The sequence below is a fragment of the Bombus flavifrons genome, chromosome 1 (genome assembly GCF_040668555.2).
Source record: "Bombus flavifrons isolate JBK064 chromosome 1, iyBomFlav1_principal, whole genome shotgun sequence".
Lineage (NCBI taxonomy): Eukaryota > Metazoa > Arthropoda > Insecta > Hymenoptera > Apidae > Bombus > Bombus flavifrons.
Genome location: NC_138442.1, coordinates 12,575,368 through 12,597,130, shown reverse-complemented (window position 1 = coordinate 12,597,130; position 21,763 = coordinate 12,575,368). Strand labels below are relative to the sequence as shown.

Genomic DNA, 21,763 nt, shown 5'->3' with positions numbered 1-21,763 from the left:
CATCAGTATATTGGAATATTAGAAAAGTTTATTACAAAACGAAAAAATGATGTATAATTTTAAAAATATAAAGAAATTATTGAAAATATAAAATTAATTTCTTTCACAACATTCAATAAAAATTGCAATAATCACATAAAACAGAAGAATAATTTTTTATGTTATTACTTACATAGATTACAAGTATTTACGTAGAAGTAAATACAATTCACACAAATAAGCAAATTTAATTTTTCTTTCATCTTGTTTTAAACATCTATTTGAAATATTCTTAAATATTTCATCTATTCTAGAATAAAAGAATTAACATGTTTAGTGCTATACCTGCACTATTTGTCAAAAGTAATATATTTTTAGTAAAAATATTTGACTATTTGATATTAAAATAAAATATTCATTGGTAGAAGGATACAGCCTTATAAAATCAAACATTTAAAGATAGTTTCATAATGATTTATCACATCTTTAAAATTGCATAAAGAATCTTAGTTCTTATCATAGTACTGTCAATATGTTTGCTTTCTTCAAAGTAAAACTATAATTTTAAATTACAAACATAAGATTTACATAACGTTCCTTATTACCAATGATATTCCTATAATATAATTTTAGAATATATTAGTTATTTGTAATATATCGTTACATAATTATAACAATACTATCGATAAATTTATATTACTCTATAATAATAATACTTCATAAAGACCAAATTACTATAATAATGAACGTATCATATTTATACAAAATATCAAATGATCGACAAATCTAAGATATAAAAATATTTCGATCTATAGCGTAACAAAATCGATCACAAAATGAAATATTAATTTTTTTCTATTTAAATCCGCAAATTTGAAAAATGCAACTGCATAAATTAATAATTCTTATATAGTTCCAAGGCATGAGACCACACATTGTAATATGAATATTATTTTGCATACAATGTGTTTTTTTATATACAAATAACATAAGTTAATATTTCTCCTATTTTTGTATTACATAATATTTACGCGTAACGGTTATTTTAAAATAAGTTATTCATTGTTATTAAATTTTTACAACGTAATAAAATGCTAATTTACGATCATTTAGTATCAATTCTATTCTTAAGTACATTTAAGCACAAAGCATTTTCTTTTTATTTTTTTTTATATTGTTTTCTTCAACTTATTTTATCAATGTTTCTAATATTAATATTATTATTAGAAGCATTGATTTATTAGAAAGTGTATTTGATGACCGAATTAGAATAAATTTAATTTTCATCAGTTTTCTAAAATGTAAATATGAAAATTACATTTAAAGAGCAAATAAAGATTTATCTTGATCCTTATTAATTTGACGCTGAATGTTAGAGTTTTCAGAATTTGTAGTACTTCCTGTGCTAGTAGTAGTTGTGGGTAGAGTTGGTAGAGCTTCAGCAGCAGCAGCTCGTTCTGCTAAGAAACGTTCGAACTCTGAAGATGTTAGAGATTCTTGATCACCATGTGCTCCTGGCTGAAAAAGAAGTTGTTTTAATAACTACGAAATATAATTAAATGCAATTTACATATAATTGAACATTTTGAAGAAAATTTTAATGATGTGTTAAATGATTATATTACAAATTTTTAATCTCATTGTTATATATAACTCACCGTATGATCTAACCAGGCTGCCATCTCATTAAATTCAGATTCCCGGTTCAGCTGAATATTAAAAGAAAGAAACAAAAAAATAAAAATAAACATATCAAACGAAACAATAAGAATCTGAACATATGCATATATATAGGCAAAAACAAAGCAAAAGGAAACATAAGAGAAAATTAATTATTTCATGCTATAGAAAGCAGTGAAAGGAAGCAACTTCTAAATAAATCTACTAAATGAATAAGAATATAATCACAACGTTTTAATATCACAATGTGTAATAAGTATGATATTCTTACCTTTATGAGAGTAATTTTAAGCTCATTGTATGAAATCGTAACTAAATTGCTTACAAAAATATAATTTTGCAATATTGTGTAATTAAATTTATAAAAAGTTTTGTAATAATCTTACTCTTTTCAATAATAATCAGTATCTATATTATTCATGATATTAACTAAATGCTTAGCAATAATTATAGGAACAGGGATTACGCACAGAAGTAGCAGTAGTAGAAGCAGCTGTAGAAGCAGTCTGCTGGGGATACTTAGGATTATTGCGATTGAGAATCGCTGTACTGAGACTTCCTCCGCTCACCTGCTCCAAATTATCCTCATATTTGCTACCGCTACAATAAAAATAAGTGGATAGTTATATATTAGGTATACACATTTAAAAGTTGCAATTAATTTAATATTAGAAACCTGTTTTTTGCAGTTTCGTAAGATGTATTCCGTGATTGTGCAAACATATCAAATTCATCACTATCGCCTTCTTTCTTTTCCTTCCGATCTATCCTATTTTGGTCAATATTATCAGCTATGCCTGTAATTTAATATAAAAGAATTATCCACACACACACAAACATTATTCGATTATTACAAATATAATACTTACCTATTTCTGTCATTTTTTTCTCTAAAGTATCAGTTTCATCAGATAAATCAATAAGAGAATCAGCTTCTTGTTTATTAATTGATGAAGCAGAATCTATGTTTGGAGGATGACCAATTGTTTGTGCTAAAATAGTACTTGCAGCAACAGCTTTGTTTTTTGTATAACGAGAATAACGCAAAAATAAATTGTTTAATTCATCATTAATACGCAATAATTCTGCTGTCATTTCATCATGTGCCAGCTTTCCAATTAAATCAACAACACGTGCTTGCATTGCTTTGCATGTGGAATGAAGTTCCTACAAATGATAAGTATTATAATTTAAATATATATGTGTACCTTACATAAAAATATGTTTTTCAATTTCATATATACAACATTACATTATTGAATAGAAAAGGCATTTGTTTTAATGGATATTTGCTATAAGGTATTTACTGCTATTCATATATATAAGACAAATAATTATATTCATACAGTTAAAAGTTCAAGATCAGCAGGATCAGGTTGTTGACTATTATTCTGATCTGAACTTGTAAAATATGCCAACATTTCTGATAAGACACGCATGTTTCCTTGTACAACATCGAGTTCACTTTGTATTTTAGCCATTTGTTGTTCATTCAATATAGCTACTTGTCCAGATGATTGGTTTTGAAGTTGTTGGACTTGTGGTGTTACAGAAGTTACTGATTGCTGTTCAACTGTAGGTACATTCATGACATTTTGTTCTGACTCAGGTACACTCTACAATTATATTACAATAAAAAAAAATTATAATAATCACAAAATATATAAAACAATAATTTTTTATCATATATCACAACAAAAAAAAAAGCTTACTCGTTCTGGAGTGATAATGGGTGCCATGGCATCCAAGTCTGTCATTGGAAATTGAATCCCTTTTACTTTCAATTCTTGATATACTTGAACAACTCCTTGGGTATGTGGCTGATGGCGGAACGTATCTGCCCATGTTTGAATTAAACTCAAGACTTTTTCTTGCACTGCTGTTGGTGGTTCATTTTTTGGTCCAATTAACTTAACCAATTCTTGTACAAATTCTCGTGAACAGGCAAGGGAATGAAAACGTTTTCCACAATTTTTTACACATGTCTCCAATACCTATTTTTGGCATTCATCCATTAACATACGTAAATTAATGCTTATGGATATTTGAAAATAAGAAGACTAAAAATAAGAAATAGATAAGTTCTAACAAAACAGCTATCACTAATCTACTAATCATAGCTGCTAAGTATGGTTAAAACCTAATTCAAATAACTGTAAAAAGAAGCAAATTATTTTGAAAAATTAATTCTGTTAAGAAGTAAATGCTTTATATTACATACATATATATTATTTAATTGTACAAAATAACTTTTAAATATTGCCTATGTCTTCTCTGAAATGTAAGTATTATCAAATATATAAATACTAACAGTAAGAGTATACATGACTATAGTATAATTTTTTCCAGCAGCCTGATTTAGTCTACGCTTAATTGCTTTAATTGCATCTCTTGGCCCATCCTCTGTTTCATTTATAATATCACATATTTCCATATTAAGTGACCAATTTTCACTTGGCAAACTACCATCTGTAGCTTGCTCTGAAATATACAAATAAAGATGTTATAATTTATTAATTGGAATAAAAGATGTTAGATAGGTCATGATTCATGATGTGAATGCTGAAGATATATACATATACATGGAAAAAATCTATAAGTATTTAAGCATTCATTAATATTGATGTACAAATAGCTGTCCATATAAAAAGAACTTATTAACTGATTATTAACATAATAATAAAATAACGGACTTAATGGATTTCGTAAAGGTAAATAATAAAACTTACCTATTTTCTGGCCTACTGGTGTTGAAAATGGATTGACATTTACTCCAAAAAATGACATTGTTGCAGGTTGTATGAAACTGTTTCTATATTCAATAATATTACTTTGATTCGCTTGTGCTTATGTAAGGCACGTAACAAATTTTGACAGGAACAATACTTGATAATAAATTAAAAACTTCTTATAATGAGTGACAGTATCATATGACCCAACGACGATAAAGTCAGACGTCAAATACAAAGTGACATAAAACTCTAACCAATCAGGCACAGCATTCTGAGAATGCCATTTTGATTGGATCTAACATTTAAAGTAAATACATTTATTTTACGAATAACTCAAATTTCTAATTCAAAATAAATGTATTAATAACTTTTTTAATATATCTTCTCGAATAAGAAGAAACGAAATATTTACTTATTCTATATATTTTGTGAAAATAAGAATATTGAAATTTTATTATCTGTCTACCTAAATTTCTATCTAGTTTTATCTGTTTAATCTAACACTTTTCTCTAGAGTTTAGTAGTAACTGGACAAATTAGAAAAGGCGAATTGTATATTTTGTAATTCGTTATTAACTTTTTGTACGTAACGTTACGATGCAAAAAACGTAATTTAATTTTACAGTTATCAATGATAATTAGCTTAAGAATTTGAACATAGAATATGTAATTCCTAGACAGTTTTCATTCTGGATCAATATTTATATAAATCTCCATAATTACGTGATCAAACAATAGAGAGCGCCGTAAAGCAAAATTATAGGGATCTTACGACTTATTTAAAATAATTCAAACAATTTTTAGTTAATAAATGTTTGTATTTAATTTATTAAATAAATGTTTGTATTTAATTTATTAAATAAATGTTTGTATTTAATTTATTAAATAAATGTTTGTATTTAATTTATTAAATAAATGTTACTTAATTTAATAAATAAAATTTAACTTACATACATTAAATACTTTCAAGTTTTAAATTGAACTGTACGCTTTACAATCAAATTTTAGTGAAATCTCTCTCTCTCTTTCTCTCTCTCTCTAACTCTCTAAGTGACACTTTTTATTTCTTAAACTTTTGTCTGTAACTATTTATAAAAAATAATTGAAAACATTTGTACGACGTGACCAAGTAATAAATAATAAGGAATATAACAATGATATAACCTGATTTAACAAAGTGTTGTTTTTAAAAGATAAATTTTGATAAAATAGATTTCTTCGGGTCGATAAAACAGGAAACTTCTTTGGTATGAAATTGACACGACATGGTTCTGAAGTTCGCCACAAAATTAATAAATCTTTGTTGCGCGGCAACCGCAAATGAAGGCTATATAAATTAAATCTTTTCGATACGAAGCAGTACATACATATGTATATGTACTCTGATAATTGTTCATTTAATTTTGTATAGGATATTTATAAAATATCTAAAAATGATGATTGAGGAAGACGTTCCTACTATATTACAAGAGTTTGTACAACCTCGTGTAATAAATCAAGATATGTTAATAAATTTGGTAATTGAGCAAGGGCCAAAAGGAGAAGCTGGTAAACTTTTTTACGAAGATGGTATTAAATTAGATGAAATAAAAGAAATTCGGATTGAATTTCTTAGTACGTATTATACATAAATTTTAAACTTGCATTTAGCTTGTTATACATACTTGTACTTGTTATTTTTTTTTCTAGATATTCTAAAACTTGATTATCTATGGGTAATGCCAAATCTAATGACATTAAAATTATCCAATAATATAATTGAGAAGATAGAAAACCTAAATGTGCTCGTTAATTTAAAAGAATTAGATCTTTCTTTCAATCGCATTAAAATAATGGAGAATTTAAACAATTTAACAAAACTAGAAATATTGCTTCTATTTAATAATGAAATTCGTGAGATAGAAAACATAGATGAATTATGTCATCTTACAATTTTTAGTATTGGTAATAATATTATAACAGATACAAAACATGTATGTAATGTGCAAAATATACGTGGATATTAAATATTTTATATTTTTACATTTGTATTATTATTTAGGTACTATATTTGAGAAAATTTAAAAAGTTACGTAGTTTGAATATGAGTGGAAATCCATGCACTAAAGAAGATGGATATTTGCATTATGTATTTGCATTCTTACCACAATTAATTTACTATGAATACAAAATGATAACTAATGAACAAAGGAAAGATGCTACAGAAAAACATTAGTAATTATAAAATATTCATAAAATAGATATATAAAAAACAATATATATATTTATTTTAAAATATTTATATTTTATAATTTAGTAGGACTTTAAATACTTTAGAAGAAGCAGAAATGAAAGAACAAGAAGAATTGGATGCCCAGCAAGAATATGAAAAGAAATTAGCTATCCTCACTGCTGCATATGTAGAACATCTTGATGGAGATTATCTCTTTCATCAAATGTTTGAAGATGACAAAGGTTTATCAATTTATTTATACATACAATAATTATTACTTACTTTTTCATGCACTTCCACATAAAAATTTATTAAGTGCATTTTATGTATAGAAGGAAAGGATTTATCTATGGTAACTGATGATACACAAAATGCACATGAAGAATATAAGAAAAATTTTACTGCTATATGCGAAGAGTTTTGTGAGATAGGTTTGAAAGAACATAATAAGCGAATGAATGAAATAAATCTTTACAATATTGCTGTAAATGAAGGTAAAACTATTTCAGAAAATCAAGGTAGAATGTGAGTGATATATATACATAAGCATCAAATATAAAATATACAAAATTGATGGTAATTTGTACTATTTCAAATTATAGGATTGTAAATGAAGTCTTGCGCAGGAAAACTGACGCTTTAGCAACTGTTAAACAATTATTAAAAAAGCTAGTTGGAGATGTAGATACTGCTACATTAGAAAATGTAACTGAAATAGCACAACAATATTCTGAAGAATTTAGTGATATGGTAACTGATGCATGGACAAGATTAATGTCCATTGAAGTAGATCTACATGAACAAATGGAGGTATATTTTAATTATTATGAGTTATGTATAGAAAAATTAAATTGAAAATAATATTAAACTTATTTAATAAAGGATATAAATGAAGTATTTAGGATCAACATTTCTGATATGGTGGATTCTTTTCTAACAACTGCACGAGGATATTTTTCACAATTACGTAATTGTGAAGCAGAGTATAATGACACTATTAACGGATTAATTCTGTATTTCCTTAGTGGTATTGGAGATGATGCAAAAATGCCACGTCATTTATTAAATCTATGTGAAGATAAAGACATGTTAAATTACAATCTTAATAATTCTCATGAAAGGCATTTACAAGTATGTACGTGTATCTATGTATATTCTTATTGTTTGTACTTTAGAAACTAATATGAATTTTCTAATTACAGATAATAGATGTTCGAGAAGATATCATGATAAATCGATTAAAAAATTGGGTTGAAGAATACAGTGAACAGCTAATAAGGCAAGTTCTTTCGTTTTTTAGATATTTTCATATCTTTGTGAAGTTTAATTTTCGAAAATCTCTTATTTCGGTTTAATAGGCATGAGAGTGAAAGAAGTAGTCAACAAATATTAGAAATATCACATTTTGCAGATTCTCAACAACAAGAATTTCTGCAAGTATTGCAACAATTAAATTTAAATGTTGATGATTCAGAAATTATATTAGCACTTGATGAATGACTTGATAAAATGATGCATGATCATTCAGAAGTTATATTATAAGCCTATTACTTTGGAAATTAATATAGAAGTAAGTATTTTTGCTGAACGGTATATATTTATTAAACAATATAATATATCTCTTAATACACGAATATATTCTCGTATAAAATATTTTATTTCTATAAAAATCGTATAAAAATATTTAATCTTTAACGTGATAATTTAAAATACGACACTTTGATTAAAGTTTCTTATTTTTTTTTCAAAGCTTCCATATATAATTTTAGGCCAGTTTGTACTTCTGGTAACTGAATAAGTGTTAAAAATTGATTTAGATCCATATGTTTGTTTACTTTCAACCATAATGAATTACGTTTCCTTAACTCCATTTTTGTTGCTTGTCTAGCTCTGGCTTTATAAATATTTTATATGGTAAATATTAAGTGTACTTATCTTAATTAAATAAATATTGTACTTACAGGGTATGTGTTTAAAAGATTCAATATAATTTTGACACTTTTGGATTGCATTAGCTTTATCAGAAGCTAATTCATCTACAAGTCCAATTTCTAATGCTTCCTTTGGATGAAATAGGGTTCCTCTATGAAATCAATAGTTTTCAATTAATTATAGATATTACTAAATGGGATAAATGTTTTGTTATACATTTATTAACAATAAATTACTTTAAAAGTGCTAATTCAGCTCTTCTATGTCCTAATATGTCAACATATATATTTCTAAACCATTCTGGAGCAATAATTCCTAATTGTGTTTCATTCAATCCTATAGTATGCTTTCCTTCAACTAAAACTCTGTATTCACAAGACATTGCTAAAAGACATCCTCCAGCAGGGCTGGCACCCTTTATAAATAAAGTAACAAATATATATATATATATTTCTCAGAAAATAATTACACTAATAATATTTATAATAATACATTAATTGCAGCAGCTATTGGTATTTCCAAATTATATAAAGTTAACCATGTGTCTTGCAATGTTTGCCAATATTCAGTTAGCTGTTCTTCAGTCCGATTATACATTTCGTTTATATCAAGTCCTGCTGAAAATATATTTGATAATGACGATGTTAATATAACACCTTGACATTTTTCTTCTTGTACATCCATTAAGGACGTGTTTAAAGCATTTAATAATTCTTTGTTTAAATTGTTTACAGGTGAACGTGCCATAGATATTGTAGCAATACCTGTTAGGAAAAAATATTCTTGAATAAAAACATAACTTATGAAAATTAGAATTCTGATATTACCTGTATCATTTTTTGAAATTTCAACTAATTTTGAATTTGTGGCATAAGTTTGGTATAAAGGAATTCGTATTTTGTTCAAAATTTTTTTTATAGCAAACATGTTTAATCAGATGTGGATTAAATCCTGAAATTATATACATAAAATATTATTTATTTATACACAAATATTATTATCCACCTTAATTTTTTATTGCACACTTCACAATTATTTTCGTACATTATTAAAATATTGTACCATATTTTGCTATCATTTACCTTTGTTTCTCTCTGCTACTAACTTAAGTAACTTATTAAAGATATCTCAATAACCTATTCTGTACAATTTAATTATTTACATTTACAATTTACATTTACAATTAATACATTAATTATCATTTAAATCAGTTGTTTTATTATACAGAACATAACGTTATAGTAAATGGTAAGAGTAAAAAATATAGTAAAAGAATTTAAATAAATACACTTGTAAGAATGGAACGGAACGGAGTGGAACAGAATGGATCGCGGGCAGGTGCTAATATGGCGGCTATTCAGCTTTATAGTTTCGTGACATCGCCCTTTATCTTAACATTTTTTTAAGCAAGATAGATAACTTTGGTCACCGTGTGACGAAAAAAACAATGTCTTAAATGGATTCGTTGATGTTTGGAAAATAAGCCAATTAACAAAATGTCAACTAGATCGCAACTTACGAAAGATTTAAATGGTTTGTCTTCTACTGAATGTTTACGTTCGTATTATGGAACTGTCATACATACAAAAAATATATTTCTTGTTCTAATAGTTATTGTTAAAAAATGTTTATAGAAGTTTTATTAGTCCTCATCTTATTTCACAAAAATACAAATTGGATTATAATACAATTTTTTTTAAACCTTTTTTCTTAATTTCGTATATTTTACAAAATTGCCATTAGCTTAATTATCATTTTTCATAAATTATTCATTATTTGTAGAATCGGTGAAAGCATTATTAGGTAAGCATGTGAAAATATTATTAAAGAATGTCGTAAAATTGGAAACAAAACAAGATAAACAGGAAAATCGTGTTCTGGTAAGTAATATTTACAGTATTACAATATTATAATGTATGATAAATTTGATGTTATTTAGATTTAAAGTGACTCAAAATTAAATTTTTCTGATTTAAGGTTTTTTCACCATGCCGTTTGTTTCTCTTAACGGCCAAAGTGCCCACAAGAGTAAGATAATATGATTATTTTGTTTTTACAAATAAAATTATATGATTATTTTAATAATTATGTTTAAAATTTTTTTTACAGATCGACTGCCATTTTCATTATTTAGAAATAACATCTATAGAATCAAAAAGAGCAAACCAATTATCTTTAAGTGTTGGGGAAAGATATTACAATTTTACTACTACTGGAGCAGGTGCAGATACTACAGAAGTAGATGCAATGATTGAGGCCTTACATACTGCAATTCGAAATATCTTTCCCACTGTACCATTGAAGTATGTGTTTGTTACCTTATATGTATAAATTTATATTTATTTTAATTATTATAATATTAGAATAACTGATATTAAAATTATAATTTTTATTATAGTTATATTATAAGAAAAATAGAAGTAATACCAGCTAGTAGACTGCAGAGTATAAGAGGTAGTGAATTAGCTAGAAGTACAGAAGCAACAAGACATACTGGACCTTGTGGGGGGTTTTCGACCCAATATGCATGTATGTGTGATTTACATGGTGTACCATATAGAGAAGAAGTAGCCTGGGTAACTTGTTAAAGTATATGAAAATGTCCTACTATTATTATTAAACGTTTTTCAAGACAATTATATTTATAGGATGTTGATACAATATACCTCTCTCATGATACAAGAGAGCTAAATTTAAGAGATTTTGATCATTTGGATCAAAAAGATCTGGTGCCAATCATTTCTGCCTTGGAATATAATACTTGGTTTACAAAATTAAGGGCATCTCATCTTAAACTAAGTCACGAACCTTTGGAGAGATTGTTACATGTTATGCGTAGATCCCTTTCCATTCAGGAACTTTATCTAGATAATCTTGGAATAAAATGGTAAAGCTAAAATAAATGCATAATTATGATACAATTAATTTTAATAAATAAATTCCAAATGTGATTTTTTTAGGGACTTTGCACACAAATTATCATTAGCTCTAATTTCTAATGCTAATACAATGTTACAGACTATTGATCTATCATATAATACCATTGAAGATAAAGGTAAGTATTAATTATAAAGACTTTTATGTAGGATGTTATTCCCTAGTAGATCCATTTTTTGTGGTTTCAATTCTTCTTTTTTTACTCACTTTTTAAGTATGTTCTTAAAGTATCCCTATACAAATTTCTTTTTATAGGAGCCTCTAGCTTGTGTGGGATAATAGCCAAATTGCAAGGTGTGCAAATAACCATTAATGTTATTTAAGTTTATCCTTATCCTTTTATGTTTAGAAATAATCCTCCATTTATAATTTTACTCTTTTCCATGAAAAAAAGATGATTGTTACAGTGTATATTTAATTGTTTAACTTACATAATGTGTACTTACATATACTTAATAAATAGTATTGTACATTGTTATGCTTAATTTGACCATTAATTATTAATATTAATTAATATATGTGTCTACTAATAATATTACTTATAATAATATTATTTTTAAGGAGGTGCACATTTAAGCGGACCTATTGGAAAATTACCCAAAGGTTTACAAAAATTAAATTTGGCACATTGTGGACTAACTGGAAAAGGAATAAGTCAAATTGCACATGCACTAAGTTTAAATAGAAGCATGCCAACTAGTTTGCAATATTTAAATCTTTCAGAAAACTCTTTAAAAGATGATATCAATGTAAGTTGTTTCTAAATATTATTCCAAAATTTAATATAATAAATGGTTATACTAATATTATAATAATAGGAAATGCAATTAATATAATTATTACATATTTACAGAATTTATGTAATTTTTTGGCACAACCTAATAGTCTAACTCATTTAGATCTAAGTGGTACAGATACAACATTAGAATGTGTAAGTATATTTTAGTTTTCTATACGTAAAACTCATGTAAGAGCAAATAAGCTCATATTTTACATTTACTCTATCTAGCTGTTTGGTGCTTTACTACGGGGTTGTGCAACTAATCTAGTCCATTTAAATGTTGCTCGTAACTCCTTTTCAAGTAAAAAGACCAAAGAAATACCTCCCAGCTTTAAACAGTTCTTTACTGCTACACTCTCATTAAAGTACTTAAATATATCTTGTTGTAAATTGCCGCTAGAGGCATTGAAACATTTGTTACTTGGTTTGGCATGTAATGAAAGTACAGTTGGTTTAGAACTTGATATGAGTGGAAACAATTTGGGCTCTATGGGTGCTCATGTATTGGAATCATGCATTCATGGCGTACGTTGCATAGCATCATTGGATATATCAGATAGTAGTAAGTACAGTATAATATAAATAAATTATTTGTTTTAATATTTGGATTCTATATCTTGTAAATATGACTTTTCACAGATATGGATGTTGATTTAGCACAAGTAATAACTGCTATAGGAAAGAACAAGTCGATCAAACAATTATATATGGGTCGCAACACTGTTAGTATGAAAAGCAAACATATTGCTGTTGTAATGGATGCCCTTGTGCAAATGCTTCAAGAAGATGATTGCGTTTTGCAAGCATTACATTTACCAGATTCTCGACTAAAATCTGATCTCTATAATCTTATCAATGCCCTTGGTAGTAACACATGTCTTCATACTTTAGATATTAGTGGTAATCAGATTGGAGATCCTGGTGCCAGATTATTAGCAAAGGCATTACAAATTAATAATCATTTGAGAACTATTATTTATGACAAAAATAATATTACCCTTCAAGGTTATGCTGATATTGTTCACGCTTTAGAAAAGTATGCAATCTTTCATATTAATAATGAATATGTTAATATATTTTCTAATATGTGACATCCTTTTACAGGAATTGTAGTGTAAGACATATGCCATTTCCAATTTATGATTTGCAACCTTGTATGAAAACTTCAGCTGAAAAAACGGAACAATTAGCTAAAAAAATCCAGGACTTGTTACAAAGAAACGTTACTCCTTGTAAATATAGTCATGGACAAGCATTTAGATTGCAACAAGGATTTTTGTTAAGCTCCACACAACAAATGGTTGATAGATTGGTTGTACAGACGCAAGACACTATTAAAGCTATTGCTGCGGAAAGCTGTGATGCTAATAATGACATTAATTATGCAACTGGACTCATACAAGATGCAGATAATTCAAAACAGGTATAAAATACCGAATAATAAATACATTTTGAATAAATCTGTATGCAAATGATATTTTTGTAGCTTTTACCAAGATTACACGAAGTTCTTCAACGACGAGATGAAAATAATCCAATAGAATTAAAATTACACGAAATGGCAAATGAATTGCATAAAGTTGTAACCATATATTTACAGGTATTTTATTATCAAGTATATATTATTCTTATATTAAACATAATACGTTTCAATTATTAAAATTTAAATACAGGATTCCTTAGATGCTATGATAAAGTGTGCAAATGAACAGTGTCCTACGATACTTTCTCAAACGGTAATTAGAGGCGATGAAAGTGAATCAGTTGCAGTAGAAGATGATCTACGAAGTAGTTGCAAAGAAAAAAATCAAATTAGTAGTGAATTCATACATACCACTATCACAGAGCAAGCTGGGGCGGATATAGTCAATAGAGTCAAGTATGGATCATAATTACTTATTCGTTTTGACTTTAATACATATCTGTCAAATAATCACTAACTTATCTCATTGCTTGTAATTATCTATTATTAATATTTTTATAGTGAATTAAATTTGGCAGTTGCTGCACATGTATCCGACAGAATAACAGATGAAGTAATTGAATCATTGTCAAGAAGCTATAAAAACTTAGTATGTATAATATACTTCACTATGTGTTAAATACATGCTAAAAGGTATTATACTAAAAGTTTAGTATTAAAATCTTTTAATTTTGATACTGATGTTCATATTTATATTTTCAGATTGGTGACTGTGATAGTAGAACAAGAAGCAGTACGCCTGATGTGTTGCGGCCTAGTGCTGGTTCAATGAGTAGTGGAAGTGTTATAGGAGTTACAAGTACTGTAGGTGTATCTACAGCATTACCAGTTGGTAGAACCAGTATTGCCTCGGAAGAAGATTGTCCACCAGAAACTTATTCACTTGTGAATTCTATCGGTCAATGTTCCAGTGATCAATCTCCAATGGTAAAAAACGCAATTTTTTTTATTTATGTATATGTTATATATATTATATATATTATATATGTATTACGTATAATATATGTAATATATATATTAGAATAAACTTTGCTACATAATAATTTTAATATAAAACTTCCATGTCTGTCCAGAAATTGGATTATTTAAATCTTGTAAGTAAAGTAAATACATATTTAAAAATATATTATTTGTTGGTTGACTTTTGTATACCAAATCTTTTGTAGTACATAATAATGAATTAACATATTACAATTATTGTAAAAAATTAAAATACATATTAATGATATTAATTACTGTTCTTTACGTAGGCTACGCCACATTTATCAAATAAACGAAAAAGTTTACACGGAAGGAAATTGCGGCCGAAATCTGTAGTCGATTCTGTGGAAGGTCTTTCAGCTGATGACATTCCAGATCTGTTACCATCCTTACCAAAAAGTCAAGCAGAAGGTTAATTTTTTTTTAACATAAAAAAATGTTATAGTTGATATATTTATCATTCCTGATATCAACATATTCTTTCAGCTATTTCAGAAACAGAACATTCTTTAACAGAATCACTAGATTCTGTTTCTGAATTACCTAATACTGTAGGACAGCAACTGCAACATTTAGTAAAATCTAGACCACGCAGAACAAAAACTAGAGCACCTACAAGACCAATGCTGAGACCAGATCAACCAGTGGATGGTCTTGCTCTTGGAGAAGGCCTCGATGTATTTTTCAGACCAACTACACCAACAACACCTCTTATATCCCCCACAAGTGATGACAGGTATTATTTTTAAAACTGTAATTCATTAGTATTTTATGGAAATTATGTACATTACACTTCTTTTTATTTTACTGTAGCTCTTTGCATACTTTTCCAACGGATGGTAGCCCAAATTTATCTCTTACGAGTCATAAAAGTATTCCACCTGAGACGGATAAAAAACCTGGCTGTAGCTCTCCAATGTTAAAAACACTTCTTGAGCCTGCCCCGCGATCACGATCTAGCGATAATTTAGAAAAATTTTCTCCTCTTGTTGGCAGAAGATCTCAAGGTGATTCGCCGTTAACTGCATCTCCATTAACTCGGCGAAATACAACAGACAATGCGCAAAATCATGAAAGAATTCTTACAAAATCTGATAGCAACAAAGATACAAGTAATAATGTATGTAATAATTGTGTCGGTAATACCGCTGATACATCTAAACGTAGTACATTACCCATTATTGGTTCTGGTACAAGTACACGCAGTTTACGAGATTCGGATGAAAATAGTAAGGTATTACAACAAACAACTGCTACAAATTCCTCGGATAAAGATGCAACGGCTGTTCCTAAAGATTACGAAACTAGGAAAAGTTTAACAAAAAAATCTGCGGTAGATACAGATAAGACTGCAAGTCAACCTTTACCTTCTCTTAAATTAAGATCGACAGGTTTTGATCTTCGTAGCCCAACAAATGGTAGCAGTACAAAAAGTAATTCGGAAGTATCGAAATCTCCAGTGTTAAGGTCTCTAACCAAAGGAAATAGTTCACTTACAGATGGAAAAAGCAATGGTGCTCTTTCCAAAACTAAACCTGTTCCACCTATAACAGCTCCTAAACCAAGACCCTGGAGTATGGCTACTGATAGAAAATCTGGTATGAAAAATGTAAATTATTTAATAATAAAATTCTTAGCTTATATAATAATATATATTATGTGTTTAATGTTTTAGGAGAATTTAATTTATTAAGCGATGGTTCTAGTCCAAATACTTCAGCTGGAAATACACCTGATTCTGGAGATGCACTTGATGAATCAACGGATAGCGGTGTAAGTGGTCCTGCTTCATTACCGCCGACGTTATCAGCAAGTAGTACTGCTAGTTCTTTAAGCAATGCCAGTGTAGAGAAAAGGTCAGTGAGGGAATTGGCAGCTAGTTTAAACAAAAGTAAAACTGAAAGGAAAGAGAATGGTAAGAAGCAAAAATACGTTTTTCTACTGCATGTTCAATGTATCTAATAACATCTTAAGCACCATTCGCGATTCACGCATAATTTTTAATTAATTATTAATTCCCTGTTAATTCCAAGTACATTGTGAATATGCATGTTGTATCCTTTAATTAAGAAGCCTTGCTGTATATATTATTTTAGAGCATACCGCACCTGCAGCATGGAGGTCGGTGCTTCAACGTTCTATCAACCAACCAGATGTCAAGGTACCTTATGTAATGTTTGTTTTTTTTTCTTTTTTTTCTCATTTTTTAAATCATTTAATACAATTTTTTAAAAGTGTGCAGCGTCCTAAGCCCTTTTATGATAGCTTGAAAAAATTGTTTTGCGCTTGAAATCCATTAACGTGATTTTATATTTTTACTTTTTTTGATACAGTTTATTTGTCTTAGCATTACACAAAGACATTATTACAAAATTATAAAAATACTTTGAAGTATCATGTTGGGTTAAATATAATTTTATATATACAATCGTTATATTTTTAGGTAACGGAAGTGCCGAAAACGGTTGAAGAAAATCGTATAAGTTTTAAACTTCGACGTACTTCATTTTTACGTGACTCAAATTTCAACTACAATAATGACGTAGTTGACGTTTGATCGTGACTTAATACAGTAATAATTTACAAATTAATGTCAATGACTGGATACTTATTAAGATATCTTTCATCAAAGTATTTTATATTGGGCACAAAAATCTACGATGTGACACGTTTGTACTTGTGCCATATGAAGTCAAATGCAAAAGCAAGTGTGCTAACTCAATATTTAGGGACAGGGTACTGGGGTCTCTATAGAAAGTACCAATTTATTATTAAGGTGGCATTAAAAATTTTATAGTTTTTTATAGAACTGTAATTTTAACGCAGTTTATCTTAATTTAGAAGTAAGTATTTCTATTTAATGTACTAAAATCATTTAATATTTTCAATGCAATAAGTTAAAACACTTACTTCCATGAAGAACATACTAAATGCTTCTACATTCCCCCAGATTTTTAGAAAGAAATCAGTTTGATATTGTCAATGATATTATTTGGAAGATGACCCATGTTATGTTTGTTTTAAATATTTATATATTGTTTGTCTGTATATTTAAACTGATAGACTTTAATATAGATCATAAATTACATGATTTTAATTATTTTAAGTGTACAACCGCTGATCTGTTACCAAAAAATAAGCACAATATATTCTTATCGACATAAAACAATATTTCTTCCTATTATTTAATCAATGTCGCGTTGTCTTCCGAAATCAGTTTTTGTATTTGTTTTGTTTTGATTTGTTTCTTATGCAACCAGTTATAACAAAACTGTGATCATTAAAAAAAACGGTTCTATTTAGGTCAGGTCAATAATTGTTTACAATATTTTATAATTGTTTCCATACAGCTTGTATTAAGTTATGTTACTTTTTATTTAACATTTCTTAAATACAATCGGAATTGATAAGTGCACAAAGCGAGATTCAAGAACCATAAAATGTATGAAGTGTGCCATATAACATAACATAAAATAATAAATGCTTTGTTTTCCACATAATAGGGACAAAATTAAAAGATTTTTATATAAAAGATATGATACTGTCCATGACTATCATTGATTTATAAAAATTTAGTAACAAAATATATAAACATTATGTAATGCATATATAACATATATATGATGTGCGTAAATGGAAAAAAAGAAAATAAACTAAACTGTCAGCTAAATTAATTAGAAAAAAGATATTGCAGACTATTATTATATTTCAAGAATTCTTTTGCGATATTTGTAAGTTGTATTTGCTATTTTATACCTTGTTGAAGATATATTGTGATTAAGAATAATTTAGTAAAATCTTTCTGCTATATGCGTCCTCTTATAAAGGAACAGCTTTTTTACAAACAATTTTTTTGTATGATGTAAAAATGTATCACAAAATACGAACACCTAACATAAAATTCAATTTACACAAATATATTAAAAGCTAGTTTTTGAATAGCAAAAGACTTCTGTACATATATATGTAAAAAAGTTACATATAGGTAAATTAGCCATAACTATAGTTACAGTTCTTATAGATAAATAAATATTTGAATATCTATTTGATATTGGGTTTATGTATTAATAACTGTGACTAATGAAATATGTAAGTCCTTTTGGATACAGGTATATATTTAACAACATACATCATATAACAATATTAGATGTTTAACTGGGAGTATTCTTTTTCAGGCATAATTAAATCAATTGTGAAATATTGTATTCTAACAAACATATTCTACTTTAATATTCGCATTTAAAATTATATATATGATATAGATTGGACATAAAATTTTTAAATCATTTAATTAAAAACTTTTTCTATCAGGTGATTATTTACTCTAAATCTTGCTATATGTAAATTAAATTCATGAAGTATTTGTTAAATCATACATTTCCTCAAATCAATGTAAAAGATTTTCAAATAATATAAAACAAATCAGTATCATAAAAGGTAGCTAATCATAATGTTACTTAATAATTCTTTTCACTGTCAATAATGTTCACTAATAAAATTGTAATTTAGTTATTTCCATAATAAAATAGTATTTGTAAACATGTATGTACTTGTACTTTTGCATAAGTGCATACAATTAACAATTTGTATACATATTACATTGCAGGTGATTTTTTGTATAAAGATACAGATAAATTAATTATGTACTTATGAGCAAAATATATTACATTGGACTCTATAAATGTAACGTAAGAGTTAAAATTTAAGCAACTGTGCCAAAAAGGGGAATTATATTGTATGTATGATTAACAAAATTTGTTTAATTTCTAAAATCTTTATCTCTTCTTTAGAAATTAAAAAACAAATATAATTTTTCTATATCATACTAATTATTACTTTACATGTTAAAAAAGATCACCTGTAATAAACCATATTTTAGTGTGTAAATATATTAAATACAATTACTATATATATTATGTACTAATGAGCGAGTGATATAATATTCACTCTATCGCACAATCACATGATGCGTGCGGAGAAAATCAGACGACATATACACACATTCTTTCTTCATTACATTCCTGTATTTACATTTACACATGTATACATATGTTGCGATGAAGCACGTTTCAAAATCTGCTATTAATTTTATTATATATGTATTATTACCCAATAAATATCAGTATTTGCAGGTTTCGATACGTTGCTTATTATTCATGCAATATAATTTACTAATAAATAAAGACTCCTATTACATATGCAGCATTAATTGTTTTTCTTATTTTATACACTAGCAATTATGTATATTTAAATAATTTTCATTGCTAATTTTGGAAAAATATAAAATTTATTTGCTATAATAATAAAATTGTATTGTTGTTACTTCAACAGGTTTTTATAATAAAGTTAATATGGTATTCATTGATACAATTATGTATTATTATACGTTCACAATATGTTTCAATGAAATAATTTGGCGGTGGTATAGTATGTAGTTATACAATTATATTTTTAAATATTAATGATGATATATAAAATATATATGCGAGAAAAGACAAAATAGTTTTATACATGTGTTGTTTACAACATTAAACATTAAGCTATTAAAAGTATATGTGATATTTATTGAAATAAATATCAAAAGATATAAAACGAATAAAATAAAAAAGGATCAGTGCGCGTGCGTGAAAAATTGTATGAAATGCGTCTTGTGTGGCACATTTCCATAATTCAAGAGATGGAAGTATAGCAGCAGAAGGTTTAAGGAAATAAAGTGTATGGAATCTGTTTCACTTAGGAAATGTTAATGAGTTTTATTACATGTTTTATATTATTAAGCTGAGAAGGTGTAGAAATGTCACGTTCAAAACCTGAAAAGATTGGAAATGGTGGTAAATGCGAATTAAGTGTATGGACACGTGCGATAACAGCAAACTCCGAATGGCCGGATAAAGTAAACATAACCGCACTTCAATTAATTATGTTCTGTATATATTTTCATGATTTCATTCATAAGCGCTTTTTATTTACTATAGGAAGAATTTCTTGATGTTATATATTGGGCTAGACAAGCAATTGGTATTATAGTTGGTATAGGATGGGGTCTTATACCTTTAAAAGGTTTCATAGCTCTACTATTGTAAGTTAAAACATAATATAATCGCAATATATAATAGCAAAGTTATAATTATACATTTCAAATTTATGGTTTGATATTTCAGATTTGTATTAGTTAATGCAGGTGTTACATACTTGTATTTTAGTAATTTTCAACAAATTGATGAGGAAGAATTTGGTGGTATATGGGAATTAACTAAAGAAGGTTTTATGACATCATTTGCTGGTTTTTTGGTAATTTGAAGTTATCTAGTGCTATTTATTTTAATCTCTTTATCTCATAACGTTATAAAAAAATTATTATTCATAGGTGACCTGGATCATTATATATTCAGGACTACATTTTGATTGAGCATTTTCATAACTGTACCAATGATGCTTTGACTGATAAAGATGTTAATACATATATTTCAACAATCAAGTGCTCCATGCATATATGCAATTTGCCTCATAAACATTTTTGTGAAGAGCAATTACTTATTATATAGATTATATGCGCTTTGAATTTGTAGCGCAATAAATATACAAAAGAATTTCTCGGATAACTTGTTATATGGAATTAAACATTATCACAAAAAAGTATTTCTTCATCAAAAAGTTTCTTTTTTTGTATAGAAAATTATGTGTTATATTTTAAAGGTCAATTATTTGCTATTAAAGAAAATGTTTTTAAATATTAGTTATAAAATATTTTTATTTCAAATTTAGTTTCTTTGTTGCATATCATTGACACAAGTAGGTACTGTAAACTATGTTACGAAAACATGTTGCATATGCCAAATCAGATTATATATCTGTGCAGATAATTAATATAAATAAACATTTTAAATAACCATATTGCTCAATATTTGACCAGACTTAATACTGGATGTATCATTCATAAAATTTTTATACTCAATATTGTTTTTACTGTTTAAATATATTATGTATTAACAGTCTTAGTTTTTGTCTTAATAAGCACAAGGCTATTATATAAAAAATCAATTTGA

At 27.2% G+C, this 21,763-nt stretch overlaps 5 protein-coding genes across 11 annotated transcripts; 3 read left to right on the top strand and 2 right to left on the bottom strand.

Moving 5' to 3' along the window:
* Positions 1-10: 10 nt before the first annotated feature.
* On the bottom strand, positions 11-5,035 carry LOC138190235 (TOM1-like protein 2). Of its 3 annotated transcripts, none has more exons than XM_069132908.1 (9): positions 4,389-5,035; positions 3,971-4,140; positions 3,372-3,653; positions 3,006-3,275; positions 2,529-2,826; positions 2,336-2,456; positions 2,229-2,259; positions 1,638-1,688; positions 11-1,497 (listed from the first exon to the last, which is right to left on the bottom strand). In XM_069132908.1, exons 1-9 carry the CDS (start codon positions 4,444-4,446, stop codon positions 1,300-1,302), a joined length of 1,479 nt encoding a protein of 492 aa, XP_068989009.1. In that variant the 5' UTR covers positions 4,447-5,035; the 3' UTR covers positions 11-1,299. The 3 variants fall into 3 exon arrangements, with proteins under 3 accessions (XP_068989009.1, XP_068988993.1, XP_068989002.1); XM_069132892.1 differs by having other exon boundaries at positions 2,130-2,259; positions 4,389-5,034; XM_069132901.1 differs by lacking the exon at positions 1,638-1,688 and having other exon boundaries at positions 2,130-2,259; positions 4,389-5,034.
* Positions 5,036-5,648: 613 nt separating this feature from the next.
* Positions 5,649-8,242, top strand: LOC138189689 (dynein regulatory complex subunit 3). 2 transcript variants are annotated; one of them, XM_069131815.1, is made up of 9 exons: positions 5,649-5,939; positions 6,081-6,364; positions 6,433-6,605; positions 6,688-6,845; positions 6,936-7,128; positions 7,206-7,413; positions 7,486-7,734; positions 7,806-7,882; positions 7,962-8,242. In XM_069131815.1, the coding sequence occupies exons 1-9, from the start codon at positions 5,825-5,827 to the stop codon at positions 8,101-8,103; spliced, it is 1,599 nt and encodes a 532-aa protein (XP_068987916.1). In that variant the 5' UTR covers positions 5,649-5,824; the 3' UTR covers positions 8,104-8,242. The 2 variants fall into 2 exon arrangements, with proteins under 2 accessions (XP_068987916.1, XP_068987911.1); XM_069131810.1 differs by having other exon boundaries at positions 5,649-6,005.
* On the bottom strand, positions 8,185-10,085 carry LOC138189706 (enoyl-CoA delta isomerase 1, mitochondrial). Of its 3 annotated transcripts, none has more exons than XM_069131837.1 (6): positions 10,055-10,085; positions 9,363-9,486; positions 9,028-9,299; positions 8,772-8,950; positions 8,565-8,686; positions 8,185-8,497 (listed from the first exon to the last, which is right to left on the bottom strand). In XM_069131837.1, the coding sequence occupies exons 2-6, from the start codon at positions 9,460-9,462 to the stop codon at positions 8,337-8,339; spliced, it is 834 nt and encodes a 277-aa protein (XP_068987938.1). In that variant the 5' UTR covers positions 9,463-9,486; positions 10,055-10,085; the 3' UTR covers positions 8,185-8,336. The 3 variants fall into 3 exon arrangements, with proteins under 3 accessions (XP_068987938.1, XP_068987929.1, XP_068987945.1); XM_069131828.1 differs by lacking the exon at positions 10,055-10,085 and adding an exon at positions 9,618-9,856; XM_069131844.1 differs by lacking the exon at positions 10,055-10,085 and adding an exon at positions 9,618-9,858 and having other exon boundaries at positions 8,353-8,493.
* Positions 9,860-17,886, top strand: LRR (capping protein regulator and myosin 1 linker 1 leucine rich repeat protein). 2 transcript variants are annotated; one of them, XM_069131792.1, is made up of 24 exons: positions 9,860-10,068; positions 10,318-10,415; positions 10,513-10,563; positions 10,645-10,838; positions 10,934-11,111; positions 11,184-11,422; positions 11,496-11,590; positions 11,728-11,766; positions 12,034-12,221; positions 12,326-12,403; positions 12,482-12,815; positions 12,893-13,289; positions 13,358-13,676; positions 13,740-13,853; positions 13,927-14,132; positions 14,238-14,325; positions 14,439-14,663; positions 14,810-14,830; positions 14,987-15,128; positions 15,204-15,453; positions 15,531-16,315; positions 16,393-16,632; positions 16,814-16,878; positions 17,161-17,886. In XM_069131792.1, exons 1-24 carry the CDS (start codon positions 10,032-10,034, stop codon positions 17,272-17,274), a joined length of 4,497 nt encoding a protein of 1,498 aa, XP_068987893.1. In that variant the 5' UTR covers positions 9,860-10,031; the 3' UTR covers positions 17,275-17,886. The 2 variants fall into 2 exon arrangements, with proteins under 2 accessions (XP_068987893.1, XP_068987902.1); XM_069131801.1 differs by lacking the exon at positions 14,810-14,830 and having other exon boundaries at positions 9,861-10,068.
* Positions 17,887-20,341: 2,455 nt separating this feature from the next.
* Positions 20,342-21,712, top strand: LOC138185473 (GEL complex subunit OPTI). The gene is made up of 4 exons (XM_069124460.1): positions 20,342-20,610; positions 20,693-20,796; positions 20,879-21,008; positions 21,085-21,712. Exons 1-4 carry the CDS (start codon positions 20,512-20,514, stop codon positions 21,124-21,126), a joined length of 375 nt encoding a protein of 124 aa, XP_068980561.1. The 5' UTR covers positions 20,342-20,511; the 3' UTR covers positions 21,127-21,712.
* Positions 21,713-21,763: the final 51 nt, after the last annotated feature.